The 18,663-nt window shown below is 42.7% G+C and overlaps 2 protein-coding genes across 5 annotated transcripts in view; one reads left to right on the top strand and one right to left on the bottom strand.

The window, feature by feature from the left end:
- Positions 1–18,663, bottom strand: part of NPEPPS (aminopeptidase puromycin sensitive) — a 117,695-nt gene that overhangs the window by 62,694 nt on the left and 36,338 nt on the right. The window lies entirely within an intron of this gene.
- On the top strand, positions 17,327–17,662 carry LOC110594963 (ATP synthase subunit epsilon, mitochondrial-like). The gene has a single exon (XM_021709346.1). It carries the CDS (start codon positions 17,357–17,359, stop codon positions 17,510–17,512), a length of 156 nt encoding a protein of 51 aa, XP_021565021.1. The 5' UTR covers positions 17,327–17,356; the 3' UTR covers positions 17,513–17,662.

The raw sequence follows: 18,663 nt of genomic DNA, 5'->3' as shown, positions 1-18,663 counted from the left end.
GGCGGGTCTCGAAACCGCAGGCTCAGGCAATCCACTCACCTCAGCCTCCCAAAGGCGCAGGATTACAGGCTGAGCCACCGAGCCCGGCTCTTTTTTGAGTTGGAGGCCCACACTGTTGCCCAGACTGGAGTGCAGTGGCACGCTCACGGCCACTGCAGCCTCAACCTGCTGGGCTCCGGCGATCCTTCTGCCTCAGCCTTCCAAATAGCTGTAACTACAGTCATACACCACTATGTCTGGTTAATTTTCTGATGGATTGGAGAGATTAGGCCTCACCAAGTTGCCCAGGCTGGTCTTGAACCATGGGCTCAAACAACCCTCTCACCTCGGCCTCACAAAGTGCTGGGATTATTAGGTGTGAGCCACTGAGCCCAGCAGATTTCAAATGTTTCTAATATCACTATGGTTTATACAAGTCTCTATAAAGCCAAATCTTTACAAAACCAGTAAGAAACTATCTTTAATCAAACCTTCTTCATTTTATAGATGAAGAAATTAGGACTATAAAGTTGATTATTTGTCTAAGGTTAAAAGCTAGACTAGAACTCGGTTCCATTCCTACTCTTTTTTTTTTGAGTTGGAGTCTCACCCTGTCGCCCAGACCGGAGTGCAGTGGTTGCTCCCGGCCACCGCAGCCTCGACCTGCTGGGCTCCGGCGATTCTTCCACCTCCGCCTTCCGAGTAACTGGAACTACAGGTGCGCGCTACCACGCCCGGCTAATTTTTGACTTACTGTAGAGATGAGGTCTCGCTAAGTTGCTCAGGCGGGTCTCGAACCCGCGGGCTCAGGCAATCCACTCACCTCAGCCTCGCAAAGGCGTGGGATTACAGCCTGAGCCACCGAGCCCAGCCATTCCTACTCTCATTTCTAAAATTCACTCTACAATCATAAACTAGCTCCTAAATTTGAAGAAATCCAAGATTTAGAATATATAGAACACAGAAGAAATCTCCACTAGAACAAAGACTTTTGCTGGTAAAAACTTGAGATATACTCTAATCTGATTCCCAAGAAGAGAATCATACTTAGCCTAAAGGGAAGGCAAGAATCACCTTAATACTTAAGAGTGTTCCTTTCTGGCTGAGGTATAACATAGCAATTAAGTAGCTCTGAGGTACTATGATCAAAGACCACCTCCATTAAAGTATACTAATGCCAAATTGTTTTTATAAATTTTAAAAAAAACTTCAAAATGACAAGAAGTGTAGAAAAACACAGAATAACAATTTAGAAATTGAAACAATAAAGTGTTGTACTACTAGATTCCATTCTACTGTATATGCTTCCAAATATAGTACATACCAACTATATTACATGCATACAAAAAAAGCATAATTCCTCCAAAACTCTCTTCAAGTAGAAAGAATGGCCACGTTTGTTTTTCGTTTTTGGTTTTTTTCTGAGTCAGTGTCTCACTCTGCTGCCCAGGCTGGAGTGCAAGAGCACAGCCACAGTTCATCACAGTTTGGCCCTCCTTGGCTCAGGTGATACTTCTGCCTCAGACTCCTGAGTAGCTGGGACTACAGGTGTGCACCACTATGCCTGGCTAATTTTTAAATTTTTGGGGGGTAAAGACAAGGTCTCATAATGTTGCCTAGGTTGGTCTCAAACTCCTGGGCTCAAGCAATCTTCCTGTCTCAGCCTCCCAAAGTGCTGAAATTACAGGCATGAGGCACTGCATCTGGCAATACTTGAATTCTTAAAGTTTCTTGTATTATGGGAACTTTTCTAATTACTTTATTGTTTTTGTTTGTTTGTGACAGGGTCTCACAATGTTGCCCAAGCTGGAGTATAGTGACTAATCACAGGCATAATCATAGCTCACTGTAGCCTTGAACTCCTGGCCTCATGAGATTCTCCCACCTTAGCCTCCCAAGTGCTGGGATTACAGGCATGTGCCACCATAGCTGGCTAATTTTTAAATATATTTTTTAGATATAAGGTCTCACTATATTGCCCAGGTTGGTCTTGAACTCCTACCCTCAAGTAATCCTTTCGCCTCACTTCCCCCAGTACTGGGATTACAGGTGCACGCCACTGCAGCTGGCCCTTCCAACTACTTTATATTGAACAACATAGGACTTGGTAAACATACATTAGAATTTGCAGCAACCTTGGCCAACCATAGTTTTGAATAGTCTGCAAATAGCACCACCATTTATTCAGCCGCTCAAGCCAGAACTGTGAAACCATTCTAACTGCCTCCCTCCATGTTTCTCTTTCTCTAATATTACACATCCAATAAGCAAACTCAATGGTCTATAACCTTTATTTTTACTTATTTATTTATTTATTCATTCATTCATTTTTTTGAGTCAGAGTCTCACTCTGTCACACAGGTTGAAATACACTGGCATGCTCATGGCCACCATAGCCTCGACCTGCTGGGTTCATGCGACCCTTCTGCCTCAGCCTTCCAAGTAGCTAGAATGACAGGTGTGCGCCACCACGCCCAGCTAATCTTTTTTTCTTTTATTGTAGAAACGAGGTCTCACCAAGTTGCCCAGGCTGGTCTCAAATCCCTGGACTCAAGCAATCCTCTCACCTCAGCCACCCAAAGTGCTGGGATTACAGGCATGAGTCACCGCATCTGCCTGGCCTATAATCTTTAACCCCAGGCTACTTTTCAATGCCTCCACCACTACAGTCCCAGTCCAATAGCTGTAATAACCTCTTAACTGGATATTAAAAGTAATCTGCTTCTACTATTGCTGTCTTATCGCCTATTCTTCACATAGCAGCAAGTCCCAACATATTCAGAAAGAAAAGTTAAGTCTCCTTGAGGCAGGCAAACATATAAAGAGGACAAAAAAGGACTAACCATAAAAGGAAAAATGTACTATATCACATTTCATCAATATTTAAATTTGTGTCTTTATCAAAAGACACGAGAAAATGAATCAGCAGAATACAGACTGGGGAAATACATATATGAGACAAAGAACTTCTATGCAGAATGTACATAAAAACTTTTACAACCAAATTTAAAAACAGGGAGAAGACTAGAATAGTCAGCTTCACAAAGGAAAATAAATGGCCAAAAAGGAAATGGAAAAGTCTCACATCATTAGTCATCAAGGAAATGCAAATTAAAATGAGGGCCAGGCTCAGTAGCTCAGCCTGTAATCCCAGCACTGTGGGAGGTCGAGGTAAGTGGACTGCCTGAGTTCAGGGGTTCAAGATCAACCCAAGCAACTTTGACGAGACCTTGTTTCTACAATAAATAAAAAATCAGTCGGGCGTGGTACTGCGAGCCTGTAGTTCCAGCTACTTGGAAGGCTGAGGCGGAAGGATCGCTGGAGCCCAGGAGGTCGACACTGGGGTGACTGTGAGTGTGCCACTGCACTCCAGCCTGGACGACGGAGTGACACTCCAACTCAAAAAAACAACAAACACCACAATGACATATCACTCCACACCCTCTAGAATAGCTAGCTATAACAGGACAGCGACAAATGTCTCCCAAATGTAGCACAATTATCAGATTTCACATGTTGCCAGCGGTGCCCATTTGCTGCTCCTCAAAGACTGCAAACATTTTCTAACCCAGGGTTCATACATCTGCTTAGAAAGTTCTTTCTCCAGATATCTAAACACTTTAGGTACCTGCTCAAGTCACTTCTTCAGGGACCTGTTCTACCACCTTAAAGAACAATCCTCAGCCAGGCTCGGTGGCTCAGCCTGTAATCCCGCGCTTTGGGAGGCTGAGGTGAGTGGACTGTCTGAGCCCGCGGGTTGGAGACCCGCCTGGGCAACTTGGCGAGACCTCATCTCTACAATAAATCAAAAAATTAGCTGGGTGTGATAGCAAGCGCCTGTAGTTCCAGCTACTTGGAAGGCTGAAACGGAAGGATCACCAGAGCCCAGCGGGTCGAGGCTGAGGTGGCCGGGAGCGGCCACTGCACTCCAGTCTGGGTAACAGAGTGAGACTCCAACTTAAAAAAAAAAGAACAATCCTTACTCTATACCCCCTTGTGCTTTTTGGGCACTTATCAACACTTTGCATTATGTATCTGCTGGTTGCCGGTTTTCCCATATAGAATATATGCATCGGAAACGCTGAGACTTGGTTTTGTCCACTCCTCTACCTCCAATGCTAGCACAGTTTCCAGCACATAGTAGGTGTACAGTAAATATTAAAGAGTGAATAAATGACTTGAAAAAGTCATCGACTTAGTGATTATGTCATGGAGATTATCAATGCTACCCATATAAAATAGGCCAGGCTCGGCGGTTTAGCCTGTAATCCCAGCACTTTGGGAGGCCAAGGCAAGTGGACTGCCTGAGCCTGCAGATTCGAGACCAGCCCAATCAACTTGGTGAGACCTCGTCTCTACAGCATGGTATTGTGTGCCTGTAGTTCCAGCTACTTGGAAGGCTGAGGCAGAAGGATCACCGAAGCTCAGTAGGTCAATGTTGGGGTGGCCATGAGTGTGCCACTGCACTCTAGCCTGGGCAACAGAGTGAGACTCCAACTCAAAAAATAAGATAACTTTAGGTTCTTCAAAGAGTGGAAAGTCATTAATACTAAAGATGAATAGGAAAAGTCTGAATAAATATGCTTCATTGAAATAGAGAGGAAAAAGCAGTATTTCTATAGTAATATTTATATTAATAATAACATTAATATGAATGAATATCACTAAGAACTAATAAATTTACTAGTTTGTATTAATTAACATATTCATTATAATTCATTCATTATATACATTTGGTACATAAATGAATTAATATAATCATGAATATAAATATTCATTAATAACTAATAAATTCACTAATAAAGTTTAGATTAACATGTTCATATTTTAAAATGCTGACCCTATCATATTTAATCATATATAAATAGATCTTTTTTTTTTATTTTTTATTTTTTTAAGTTGGAGTCTCACTCTGTTGCCCAGACTGGAATGCAGTGGCCACTCCCGGCCACCACTGCCTCGACCTGCTGGGCTCCGGCGATCCTTCCGCCTCAGACTTCCAAGTAGCTGGAACTACAGGCACGCGCTACCACGCCCGGCTAATTTTTGATTTATTGTAGAGATGAGGTCTCACCAAGTTGCCCAGGCGGGTCTTGAACCCGCGGGCTTAGACAATCCACTCACCTCAGCCTCCCAAAGGCGCGGAATCAAAGGCTGAGCCACCGAGCCTGGCTAATAGATCTTAATTTTGACCAAAAGTTTTTTGTGGTTTTTTTTGAGTTAGAGTCTCACTACCTGGCTGGAGTGCAGTGACATTCGCACAGTTACGGCAGCCTCAACCTGCTGGGTTCAGGTGATCCTTCTGCCTCAGCCTTCCAAGTAGCTGGAACTAAAGGCACATGCCACCACGCTCAGCTAATTTTTTTATTTATTGCAGAGATAGGGTCCCACCAAGCCGCCCAGGCTGGTCTCGAACTGTGGGCTCAGGCAATTCTCTCACCTTGGCCTCCCAAAGTGCTGGGATTATAGGCATTAGTCACAGTACCTGGCTCAATCAAAAGTTTTTTAAAAACAATTTTAAATGGAAGAATAGGAAAGGCTCTTATATCAGGTATATATGATTATTCAACACTCTGATCCTCTATATCCACACCTATAAAATTAAAATCATATAATTACATACTTCTTTATTTACTTTTTTTAGTCATGGTCTCAGTCTGTCACCCATGCCGGAGTGCAGTGGCATGATCATGGCTCCTGGCAGCCTTGACATCCTGGGCTCAGGTGATCCTTCCACCTCAGCATCTAAAGTAGCTGGGACTACAGGCATGCACTACCACACCCAGCTAATTTTTTTATGTCTTTGTAGAGGTGAGGTTTCACTATATTGTTCAGGCTAGTCTCAAATTCCTGGGCTCAAGTAATCAGCCTGCCTCAGCTTCCCAAAGCACTGAGATTATAAGCATGAGCCACTATGCCCAGCCACACTTCTTTATTTTTTTAATTAAGATGGGGTCTTTCTATATTGCTCAGGCTAGTCTAGCACTCCTGAGGTCCAGCAGCAGCAATTCTCTGGCGTCAGCCTCCTGAGTAGCTGGGAGTAGCCGGGAGTAGCCAGGATTACAGGCATGCACCACTGCGTTCAGCACCTACTTCTTAATTACATTAAGTTTATATGATACACTATTATTTAAAAGTTGTTTTTTTTTTTTTTGAGTTGGAGTCATACTCCATCACCGAGGCTGGCGTGCAGTGGCATGCTCACAGCTGTCCCAGTGTCGACCTGCTGGGCTGAGGCAATACTTCCACCTCAGCCTTCCAAGTAGCTGGAACCACAGGAATGCGCTACCACGCCTGGCTAACTTTTTAATTTATCGTAGAGATGAAGTCTCACCAAATTGCCCAGGCTGTACTCGAATCCATGGGCCCAGACAATCCTCTCACCTCTGTCTCCCAAAGTCCTGGGATCACAGGTTTGAAGATACAGTCTTATGTAAAGTGTTCAGCATAGTATCTGGTTATGATCATTAAGAAAAACTCTTCTCTAGATAATAACATAACTGATATAGTTCTTTAATAATTCAACTACAGCCGGCTTCGGTGGCTCAACCTGTAATCCCGCGCCTTGGGAGGCTGAGGTGAATGGATTGCCTGAGCCCCACGGGTTCGAGACCCGTCTGGGCAACTTGGCAAGACCTCATCTCTACAATAAGTCAAAAATTAGCTGGGCATGGTAGCGCGCGCCTGTAGTTTCAGCTACTTGGAAGGCTGAGGCGGAAGGATCGCCGGAGCCCGGCAGGTCGAGGCTGCGGTGGCTGGGAGTGGCCACTGCACTCCAGTCTGGGCAACAGAGTGAGACTCCAACACAAATAATAATAATAATAATAATTCAACTACAACTAGTCCATTATATTTGTGGGTGGGTATGTACATATATCTAATATCTTACTGAAATCACTTATCATGGAGTATTATATTACGGAAAAAAATCTTTTAAATATAACTGGCATTTTTAAATCCATGGATATAAACCTACATATTTGAGTAAATGCATACATGTGTAAATGTGTATGTTAAAGGTCTATTAGGTCGGGTGTGGTGGCTCAAGCCTGTAATCCCAGTAATTTGGGAAGCTGAGGCGAGAGGATTGCCTGAGCCCAGTGGTTCAAGACCAGCCTGGGCAACTTGGTGAGATCCCGCCTCTATAATATATCAAAAAATGAGTCAGGCTTGGTGGCACATGCCTGTAGTTCCAGCTACTTGGAAGGTTGAGGCAGATGGATCACCTTAGCCTAGCAGGTTGACACTGTGGTGGCTGTGAGCGTGCCAGTGCACTCCAGCCTGGGCAACTGAGTGAGACTCTGACTCAAAAAATAATAATAATTTAAAAAAAAAACAAACCACTGAAAGGTAAATTGTTAGTTGAGTCATGAAACCATTTTTTCCATTATATGAAAAATCAACTGTTTTTTCCTCTGCTCTTACACCACAACAACCAATAGACCTCTGTGACCAAATGTATGCGGATTTCAATAACCAAGTAATTAATTCTGAAGCAGACACCAGAGTTGGGATTCTTTTAATTAAATTCAATTCTGATGCCATCTACCTGGAGATAGCATCAGTTCCTGCTGGTTGAAGGCTCAGTCCCACAAAATGGCCCCCACTTCAGACAGTAGTTCCAAGTCCAGGCTTCCTCTGGGACTTCTGATTAATCGGCTTCAAGTCAGGGTTCCCAGGATCCCTTCCTTGGGCTTGATTAATTTGCTAGAGTGCCTCAGAGAACTCAGGGAAACACATTTATCAAGAAGGATCGCCAGAGCCCAGCAGGTCGAGGCTGCGGTGGCCAGGAGTGGCCACTGCACTCCAGTCTAGGCGACAGAGTGAGACTCCAACTCAAAAAAAAAAAAGAATATTAAAGCCGGGCTCGGTGGCTCAGTCACCGAGATTACACTGCGTGTAACCTCGCGCTTTGGGAGGCTGAGGTGAGTGGATTGCATGAGCCCATGGGTTCAAGACCCGCCTGGGCAACTTGGCAAGACCTCATCTGTACAATAAATCAAAAAAATCAGCCGGGCGTGGTAGCGCGTGCCTGTAATTCCAGCTACTCGGAAGGCTGAGGTGGAAGGATCGCTGCAGAATATTAAAAAAAAAAAAAAAGAATATTAAAACGAATACTGATAAAGAGATGCACAGAGCAAGACATTTGGTGCATGCCCACAAACTGCCATAAGTTTGGCCCTCTGGTAGCACTCTGTATCCCATCCTTGTGTGGGCCTTTTATGGAGACTTTATTGGGTAGTCATGATGAAGCATGGACATCTGTGTAGAAATGTGACTGGACAAAAAGGGTATAACCTAATGCTAACAGACTGAGTGAGGAAACGCAACAAGGCCTGTCTGTTCAGACTCTTTTCGGCGTCTCTGGGCAGCATTCTTTCCTCCCAAGTATGGGGCAGGACCCCTTCTGAAAAGGAGGGGACCAGGTGTGGTGGCTCACACCTATAATCCCAGCACTTTGGGAAGCCAAGGTGAGAGAATTGCCTGAGCCCATGAGTTCGAGACTAGCCTGGGCAAGTTGATGAGACCTCATCTCTACAATAAATCAAGAAAAATCAGCCAGGCGTGATGGCGTATGCCTGTAGTTCCAGCAACTTGGAAGGTTGAGGCGGAAGGATCACCTGAGCCCAGCAGGTCAGGGCTGCGATGGCCATCAACATGCCATTGCTCTCCAGTCTAGGCAACAGTGTGAGACTAGGCAACAGAGTGAGACTCCAACTCAAAAAAAAAAAAAAAAAGAGAGAGAAAAGGGGATCTCATGACCTACAATCAGACAGGGTAGGTCAGAGAACTTCTTTATGGCCAGCTCCAAGACAGAAAAGTGGGGAAAGATGACAGAATAGTTATAATTTCTATGGCCTGCCTTGGGGAGAAAAAAGGAGATGAAAGGAAAGGCAGGAGAAGGTCTAAGAAAGATTCTGTTTCCTGAGGCCTGCTCCTCAGGTCTGAAGTGTCCCAACATTATAACAAAAGACTATCTAACCTTTATCACTCTGAAGCTGTTCCAAATCTGCTTTAGGAAACAAGGACAAATGGCCAAATACCTTAATAAATGATATGCTTATTGTTTCAGTCATTTAGGAAATAACAAGGACTATGGGAGTTATGAGCCAGTAATCATGGACAAAAACCAATATATGATTGGAGACCCAAACCGGAAATGCTTTTTGGAGGGTGGTCCCCACTAGGTAAGTGTTCAAGGAACCCATCAGCAACTGTGTACTAGCTAGTGTTGCTGTGAGAGGCTGAAACTGGCTTCAGTGAATTTTTTGGAGATTCTTTCAGCATGTTTGCTCATTTCATGATAGGTGATTTATGAGTACACCTGCCCACACCACACTGAGTGTTCAGCAGATTTTGACCAAAACCAGCATGACTTCCATGCCTCACCCTCCATGCTCACCAGATCTCATCTCAAGTGACTTTTTTGTTCCCCCAATGAACACAGGGAAACGTTTTGCCAATGTGGAAGAGGTAAAACAACAATAACAAAAAAACAGCGAAAACACTGTAAGGCATCAAAATCAAAGAGTTCAAAAACTGTTTTGAGCAGTGGAAAAAGTACCTCAATAGGTGTATTAGAAACAGAGAGTACTTTGAAGGTGACTGAATTGAAAACATGTAAGAATAAATATACAATTTTTAATAAACAAATTCTAGGGTTTTTGGGCCTCCCCTTCCATATGTGATATCATACCTCTGTATGTTTCTACATGATACAATTTAATCATGAAAAAGGAGGTAAAAGAGAGAAATACAAAATGGCATTCTCGATCCTTCCACCTCAGCCTTCCAGGTAGCTGGAACTACAGGCATGCGCTACCACGCCCAGTTAATTTTTGATTTATTGTAGAGATGAGGTCTCGCCAAGTTGCCCAGGTGGGTCTCGAACCTGTGGGCTCAGGCAATTCACTCACCTCAGCCTCCCAAAGGCGCAGGATTACAGGCTGAGCCACCAAGCCCGGCCAAAATGGCATTCTCAAGAAGCCACATTAAAAAAATTAGAATACTCCAGTCTGGGCAGAGTGAGACTCCAACTCAAAAAAAAAAAAAAAAATAGATTAAGGAAAATAAGTCAGCTAAAATTGTTACTGCTTATGTCATCTATACAAGCCTGTAATGGGGTCTGTCTTGGCTTTATATCGAGAAACAGACATAAAATCTCCTAAAATTCCAATATCCGAAGTACTTCAATTATACTTCAAATTTCAATTCAATTATACTTCAAAATTTCCTTTATAAATTGTCTATTTGGAAGTCAGAATATATTTTCCTTCAAGTCACTGCAAGTAACCTAATTCACATAATTCTCTATAGCTCATATATGTCTATACAGTTCGGACCTAGATCAAACACATTATTAGGTTATGTTTAAGTTTTTATACAGATGGCAACCTACCTACTATATTATTTATGAGGTTTTAGAAAGCAGTTCATGGTTGCAAAGAAAAAGAAAGTACACAGTTCAACAAAGGCCTACAATGGCTATCTGGAGACTTGGAACATATTTTGCCTCTCCATAAAACCCAAAATAGCGTTGCAATAGGAAAGAAAACACATCATTATGGAGGAATCCTAAAGCAGACTAAAGAGAAAATAGAACCATGCAGTTGGGGTGGGGAGGCAGGGGGAAAGACCACTATAAAAGAAACAACAGCGTGACAATTGACTTCTCAAGAGCAACAATGAAAGGAGAAAGACAGTGGAACAAAAACAGTCTATGCATTGAAAGAAAATAACTGCCAACCTCAAATTTTATAGTCAGGAAAAAAAAAAAATTCTTCAAAATAAAAATCATCACTCTTTAAAAATGGATGTTATAACACTGGTGTACACATTTTCCAAAACACTGAAATGTAAAATAGACACTGACAATAAATACATTTTATTTTACATAAATTAGACTTTAATAAAGTTAGAATTTAAAATGAAGTTTAAAAAAATAAAGCAGTGCTGGGCATGGTGGCTCATGCCTGTAATTCCAGCACTTTGGGAGGCTAATGAGGCAAGAGGAATGCCTGAGCCCAGGGGTTCAAGACCAGCCTGGGAAACTTAACAAGACCACATCCCTACAATTTAAAAAAAAAAAAAAAAAAACAGGCAGAGTTGCAGGCACCAGTAATTCTAGCTACTTGGAAGGCTGAAGTGAAAGGGTCACCTCAGCCCAGTACATCGAGGCTGCAGTGGCCATGAGCATGCCACTACACTACAGCCTGGGTGGCAGAGTGAGATTCTCACTCAAAAGATAAAAATAGGCCAGGCTTGATGGCTCAGTCTGTAATCCCAGCACTTTGGGAGGCTGAGGTGAGTGGATTGCCTGGGCCCGTGGGTTCGAGACCCACCCAGGCAACCTGACAAGCCTTATCTCTACAATAAATCAAAAATTAGCCAGGCGTGGTAGCACACACCTGTAGTTCCAGCTACTTGGAAGGCTGAGGTGGAAGGATCGCTGGAGCCCAGCAGGTCAAGGCTGTAGTAGCCAGGAGTGTGCCACTGCACTCCAGCCTGGGCAACAGAGGGAAACTCCAACTCAAAAAATAAAATAATAAAAATAAATAAATGAATAAAGTAACCAGGCACAGTGGCTCACACCTGTGATCCCAGCACTCTGGGAGGCCAAGGCAAACAGACTGCTTGAGCCCCAGAAGTTTGAGATCAGCCTGGGCATTATCGCCAGACCTCATCTTTACAAAAAATAACAAAATTAGTCAGATGCAGTGGCATATGCCTACAGTCCCAGCTACTTCAGAGGTTGAAGGTGAAGGATCACCTGAGCCCAGGGGGTCAAGGCTGTGGCAAGCCATGATCATGTCACTGCACTCTCCAGCCTGGGCAACCAAGTGAGATTCTGAGTCAAAAATAAATAAATAAATGAAGTAAGCAAAGATATGCTTACCCAAAGAAACAAAAACAGACTTTGCCATCAACAGACCCATACTAAACAATATCACAAAGGAAACTCTTCAGTCAAAAAGAATGATTCTAAAAGAAATGCTAGAATGATGAACTACAAAAATAGTGAATGTTTAGGTAAATGAGCATTACAATACTTAACACAATAACACCTTATGGTTCAAAATAAATAAAAATACACATATAAGAAAATTAAAGCCAGGCACAGTGGCTCACACCTGTAATCCCAGCACTTTAGGAGGTGGAGGTGAGAGAATTGCCTGAGTCTACGGTTTGAGACCAGCCTGGGCAACTTGGCAAGACCTTGTCTCTACAATAAATCAAAAAACTAGCCACACAGCCAGGCATGGTGATATACACCTGTAGTTCCAGCTACCTGGAAAGCTGAGGCAGAAGAATCGCCTGAGCCCAGCAGGTCAAGATTGCAGTGGTCATGAGTGTTCCACTGCATCCAGCCTGGGAGACAGAATAAAAGTTTGACTCAAAAAAAAGAAAAGAAAAATTAAACAGTATCACAACAGCAGCATATGAGTCAGAAGGAAGAAAAACGAAGATAAAGTACTTTAAGAATTTCCACATTGGCAGAGCATGGTGTCTCACACCTGTAATCCCAACACTTTGAGAGGCCAAGGCAGGAGGATTGCTTGAGACCAGAAAATCGAGACCAGCTTGGGCAACAAAGGAGACCCTGTATTTACAAATAATTAAAGATTAGTCAGGTGTGGTAGTGTATGCCTTTAGTGCTAGCTACTTGAGAAGCTGAGGAAGGTACACTGCTTGTGTCCATAAGTTCCAGGCTGTGATGAGCCATGATTGTGCCACTGCAAACCAGTATAGGTGACAGTGAGACCCTGGCTCAACAAAAATAAAAAAATATACTCATATTGTCTAAGAGAAGAGTAAAATAATCAGTTAAGACTGGATTTTTTTTTTTTTAATTGGAGTCTCACTCTGTCGTCTAGACAAGTACAGTGGCATGCTCCCGGCCACTGCAGCCTCGACCTGCTGGGCTCCGGCAATCCTTCCGCCTCTGCCTTCCAAGTAGCTGGAACACAAATGCATGCTACCATGCCGGACTAATTTTTTATTTATTGTAGAGATGAGGACTTGCCAAGTTGCCCAGGCGGGTCTTGAACCTGCGGGCTCAGGCAATCTACTCGCCTCGGCCTCCCAAAGTGCTGGGATTACAGGCTGAGCCATCGAGCCTGGTCAGATTTTTTTTTCTTTCAAGTCAAGGATGCATGTTGTAATTTCCGGGGTACTCATGTATATCCTAAAGGCAATAACAACAACAAAACACAACCCCTCCACTTTCAAAATGATGAAAATATGAGAAAACACATAATAATATAGAAGACTTAAAGTCAAATTAACAGTAGATACATTAAATGAAAATGGGTTAACTACTTTTTAAAAAGATAGATAAACCGGGCTCAGTGGCTCAGCCTGTAATCTCGCGCCTTTGGGAGGCTGAGGTGAGTGGATTGCCTGAGCTCGCGGATTCGAGGTCACCTGGGCAGGCAAGACCTCATCTCTACAATAAAAATCAAAAACTTAGCCGGGCGTGGTAGCGCGCGCCTATAATTTCGGCTACTCGGAAGGCTGAGGTGGAAGGACCGTCGGAGCCCAGCAGGTCGAGGCTGCGGTGGCCGGGAGCGGCCACTGCCTCCAGTCTGGGCAACAGAGTGAGACTCCAACTCAAAACAAAAACAAAAACAAACAAACAAAAAAGATAGATATTCACATTGAATCCAATGGGTTATTTGCACAAGAAAGATCTAAAACATAAGGATTCAGTGAGCATGAAGGTGAAGAATGAGAAAATATATGATACAAACGTTAATCAATGACTGACAGAACAAGCAGGAGGAAAATCAGTAACAATGAAAATTTAAACAAAATTAGCAAACTTGATAAGACATATAAAACATACTCAATAACTCCAGAACACACAAGCATATTAAAAACTGACCATAACTTGGGCCATAAAGCAAGTCATAAAGTCCAAAAAACTGACATCATACAGTATGTTTGCTGATCATCAGACAATTAAAGCAGAAATTAAATTTAAAAAAGAAACCCAGAAAATCTCTAGTACTTCTAAACATTGCATCAGTCAGAGATCAGAAAATATTCTTAACTGAATGATAAAAAATACTACATGCTTAAAAACGTGGAAGCAGCCAGGCTCGGTGGTTCAGCCTGTAATCCCACACCTTGGGAACCTGAGGTGAGTGAATTGCCTGAGCCCACGGGTTCGAGACCCACCTGGGCAACTTGGCGAGACCTCATCTCCACAATAAATCAAAAATAGGCCAGCTACTTGGAAGGCTGAGGCAGAAGGATCGCCAGAGCCCAGCAGGTCCAGGCTTCAGTGGTCGGGAGCAGCCACTGCATTCCAGTCTGGGCGACAGAGTGAGACTCCGACTCAAAAAAAAAAAAAAAAAAACATGGAAGCAAATCCCAGTGGCTGCCTGGGGACAGAGGATGGAAAAGAGGAGGAATATATTACAAAGCAGCAGAAGATATTGTTCTGGGGTGATGGATACGTTCATTACCCTAATTACACCTAGGAAAAAAGTTTGTCAAAGTATACAATTTATCATATACAGTTCACAGTACATCAACACTACACCTACATTCACAAAGTTATCAACAAAAAGAGGAAAGCAACAGCAGTACCCTAACTGCTACTTGGAGAAGTTCCTCAAAAACAAACAAACCAAAAAAGTATGGGATGCAGGAAAAGCAGTACATTTTTAGGATCAAAATTCAGACTTAAATGCATACACTAGAAAGATGAGCTGAAAATTAATAAGTGAAACAGTCATCTCAAGGAGTTTTTGAAAACCTGCAAAATAAACCCAAAAGAAGCAGAAGGGAATGAATAATAAAGATGAGAGTGGACGTTAAAGAAACAGAAAATATTCAACTGAGGTCTACAAAGCAAACGTTAGCTCCTTTTTTTTTTGAAAAACACATAAAATTGACAAAGATCTAGGGATCAAGAAAAAAGCAAAAGAAAAGCCACAAGTAAATAAAATGAACACTGGCTAGAACCTCAGATTCTTTATAAGGCTAATGACATGAAACTATTTACAGCAGTACTTCCCTAATGGTGTTCTATGGCAAATCCAAATATGGATTACAGGTTTACCAAGATAATGATTCCGTTGGCATCTGGCAGGGCTTAGTGTAAAGAGAGGCCTGTGATGCCCTCCTGCTGTGAGCCTCTTCTTTCCAGTGTAGCAGAAAAACATCAATTTCTATTAACGCCTTGAAAAAAAAGTTAGCATACATTTGGAGAATAACTAGCTCTTCCAGCTAAGCATTGAAGAACAGTATAATAGTATAATATCATGTAACACTATGGAATCAGTGTTTCCTCTCCACTTAACCTGAAATTAAATAATTTACAACTATTTTAAGTTCTTCATTTTCTTAATATTTAAAACACTGTTAAGAATCCAGCCAGGTGCAGTGGCTCTCACTGTAATCCCAGCACTTTGGGAGGTGAGAGTATTGCCTGAGCCCATGGGTTCAAGACCAGCCTGGACAACTTGGGGAGACTGTGTTTCTTCAATAATTCAAAAAAATTAGCCAGGCATGGTAGCATGTGCCTATAATTCCAGCTACTCGGAAGGCTGAGGTGGAAGGATTGCCTGAGCCTAGCAGGTAGAGGCTGCAGTAGCTGTGAGTATGCCGCTGTACTCTAGCCTGAGCAACAGAGTAAGACTCCAACCAAAAAAAGTGTGTGTGTGTGTGTGTGTGTGTGTGTGTGTGTGTGTGTGTGTGTGTATACACACACACATATGTAATGAGAGAAAACATCATGTAATTTTTATAAAAGTTTACTTTTAAATTGTTCTATTTTTTTAATTAGCTATTGTTAATCTCTTACTGTGCATACTCTGTAAATTAAACTTTATCATAGGTATGTACGGATATGGACATATGTACAGATAGGAAAACACAGTGTAGTGTAAGTTCTGGTCCTATCTGTGGTTTCAGGGATCCAGTGAGGGTCTTAGAATGTTTTCCCTGGGTTTGGTGGCTCAAGCCTGTAATCCCAGCACTTTGGGAGGCCAAGGTGAGATGACTACCTGAGCCCAGGGGTTTGAGAACAGCCTACGCAACTTGGCAAGACCTCATCTCTACAATAAATTAGCTGGGCATGGTGGCGTGCTCTTGTAGTTCCACCTATATGGAAGGCTGAGGCAGAAGGATCACTTAAGCCCAGCAGGTCGAGGTAGCAGTGGCCATGAGTGTGCCACTGCATTCCAGCCTGGGTGACAAAGTAAGACTCCAACTCAAAAAAAAAAAAAAAATCACTGCTTTGGCAGTAGATAGCAAACATTCTTGCTGCTGCCTGCCCATTGTGCCCTTCACAATGTATGTTCTCTTTAATAAATTTGTCTTTCTTTAGCTCATTATTGTCTTGGTGAATGCGTTCATTTCCCCCACCTCCCCGCCACAACCTTGGCTATACCATACTCCCAGCCTGCCATGCACAGCACTGAGCATGCATGCAGAGCAAGGTGAAACTGACACAGGTGGCTGGTGACCTTAAAAAAAAAAAAGAATGCTTCCCCTATGGACAAGGGGGAACTACTGCATGACAGACATTCCATTTATCTAGATTTTTCTTCAGTTCATTTAATAAATATTTACTGAGCGCCTGCTCTGGTCAGATACCACAGATAATCACAAGTGAAAAAGAATGAATCATAGCTTAAGATTCTAATGAGAAGTAGTATAGACACAAACAAATAATTGCAACATGGTTAAATTAATAACAAGCAATAGAATGGTGACTAAGTACATGGACCCTAGAACCAAACTGCTTGCATTTGAATCCTGGTCCTACCACTTACCAGCTTTATGACACAAAGTAAGTTAAATAACCTCTTTGTGCCTAGGATTGGTGTCTATATGAACATGCAAAGCACTTATTCCTGGTGTCCAGCAAACACTGCTCTCTCTCTCTTATTTTTTTACTATCACTATTAAACATTGCCATTATTATGAAAAAGACTTTGGCTCATACCTATAATCTCAGCACTTTGGAAGCCATGGTGACAGGACTACTTGAGCTCAGAAGTTTGAAACCAATCTGGGTAACAAAATGAGGCCTCATCTCTACAAAATTTTTTTAAAACATTAGCTAGGCACGCTGGCACACACCTGTAGTCCCAGCTACTTGGGAGGCTGAGGCAGAAGGGTTACCTGAGCCCAAGGAGTTTGAGCTGTGGTTAGCCAGGATCGTGGCACTACACTCCAGCCTGGATGACAGAGATTCAATAAATAAATAAATAGCTACGTATGGCTACTGGCTACCATTTAAAAAATAAAATAAAAATGTTTCACTTGGTTGGGTGCCTAATCTGGACTGAAGGCCAGAGAATCTAACTTAAGAAGGCAAGATGGAGCGATTTGGCCCGATGCACTCTGCTCTCGTGACACAATGGTGGCATACTGGCAACAGGCTGGACTCAGTTATATCCGATACTCACAGATCTGTGCAAAAGCAGTGAGAGATGCACTGAAGACAGAATTCAAAGCAAACGCTGAGAAGACTTCTAGCATCAGCGTAAAAATTGTGAAAGTAAAAAAGGAATAATCTACCCCGAACTTGAAATGCTACATTTACAAGGTGAAGATGTGTGGGCACATGTTATGGCAGATTGAAAAAGATCTCACTTCATGAAAAAAAATACCTGTCTTGTTCATAAATTGACATTGCCAATAAATTGAAGTATGGCTCATTCTTTTTTTTTTTTCTTTTGAGTTGGAGTCTCACTCTGTCGCCCAGACTGGAGTGCAGTGGCCTCTCCCGGCCACCGCAGCCTCGACCTGCTGGGCTCCGGCGATCCTTCCGCCTCAGCCTTCCAAGTAGCTGGAACTACAGGCATGCACTACCACGCCCAGCTAATTTTTTGATTTATTGTAGAGATGAGGTCTCGCCTGCCCAGGTGGGTCTCGAACCCGCGGGCTCAGGCAATCCACTCACCTCAGCCTCCCAAAGGCGTGGGATTACAGGCTGAGCCACCGAGCCCAGCTTGTTCTTTCTAATGTAGGGATTTGTTTAATCAATTTGACTACAGTTTGAGCTAATAGTTCTTACATATTTTTTCAGAATGGATCTATCCTGCATAGAAACCACGATATATTTCACAGATAAACTTAGAATTCCAAGCAAGATCAGGAATTAGAAACTTAGTATTTTCCCTTAATGCTAACATTATGTAAATTCTTCCTGTTCAAAAAATATGCCATCTGTTTCTCTTTACTGTCTTTGAGATTAGTTGTAGTTTTTGGGTTTTTTGTTTTGTTTTGTTTTTGTTTTGAGTCAGAGTCTCACTCTGTCACCCAGCCTGAAATGCAGTGGCAGGCTCATGGCCACTGCAGCCTCGACCTTCTGGGCTCAGGTGATCCTTCCACCTCTGCCTTCCAAGTAGCTAATTTTTTGATTTATTGTAGAGATGAGGTCTCACCAAGCTGCCCAGGCTGGTCTTGAACCTGTGGGCTTAGGCAATCCTCTCACCATGACCTCCCAATGTGCTAGGATTATAGGCATAAGCCACCATACCTGGCCTTTTTCTTATAGGCAAAGAAACCCATTTCAGACTTGCTTTTCACACTCAAGGTATCACTTAAACATAGGGATTTAATAAAAACTCTTTGGATGACACAAATTACCACTTAGGCAAAAAGATATGGGGGTGGGGAGTCAAATAAATAATAAACTTCCTCTAATACATCCAAGGCAAG

This window comes from Carlito syrichta, unplaced genomic scaffold (genome assembly GCF_000164805.1).
Source record: "Carlito syrichta isolate Samal-C Ts95f unplaced genomic scaffold, Tarsius_syrichta-2.0.1 Scaffold177233, whole genome shotgun sequence".
Classification (NCBI taxonomy): domain Eukaryota; kingdom Metazoa; phylum Chordata; class Mammalia; order Primates; family Tarsiidae; genus Carlito; species Carlito syrichta.
The sequence above is the reverse complement of the archived record's forward strand: the minus strand, read 5'-3'. Positions and strand labels throughout refer to the sequence as shown.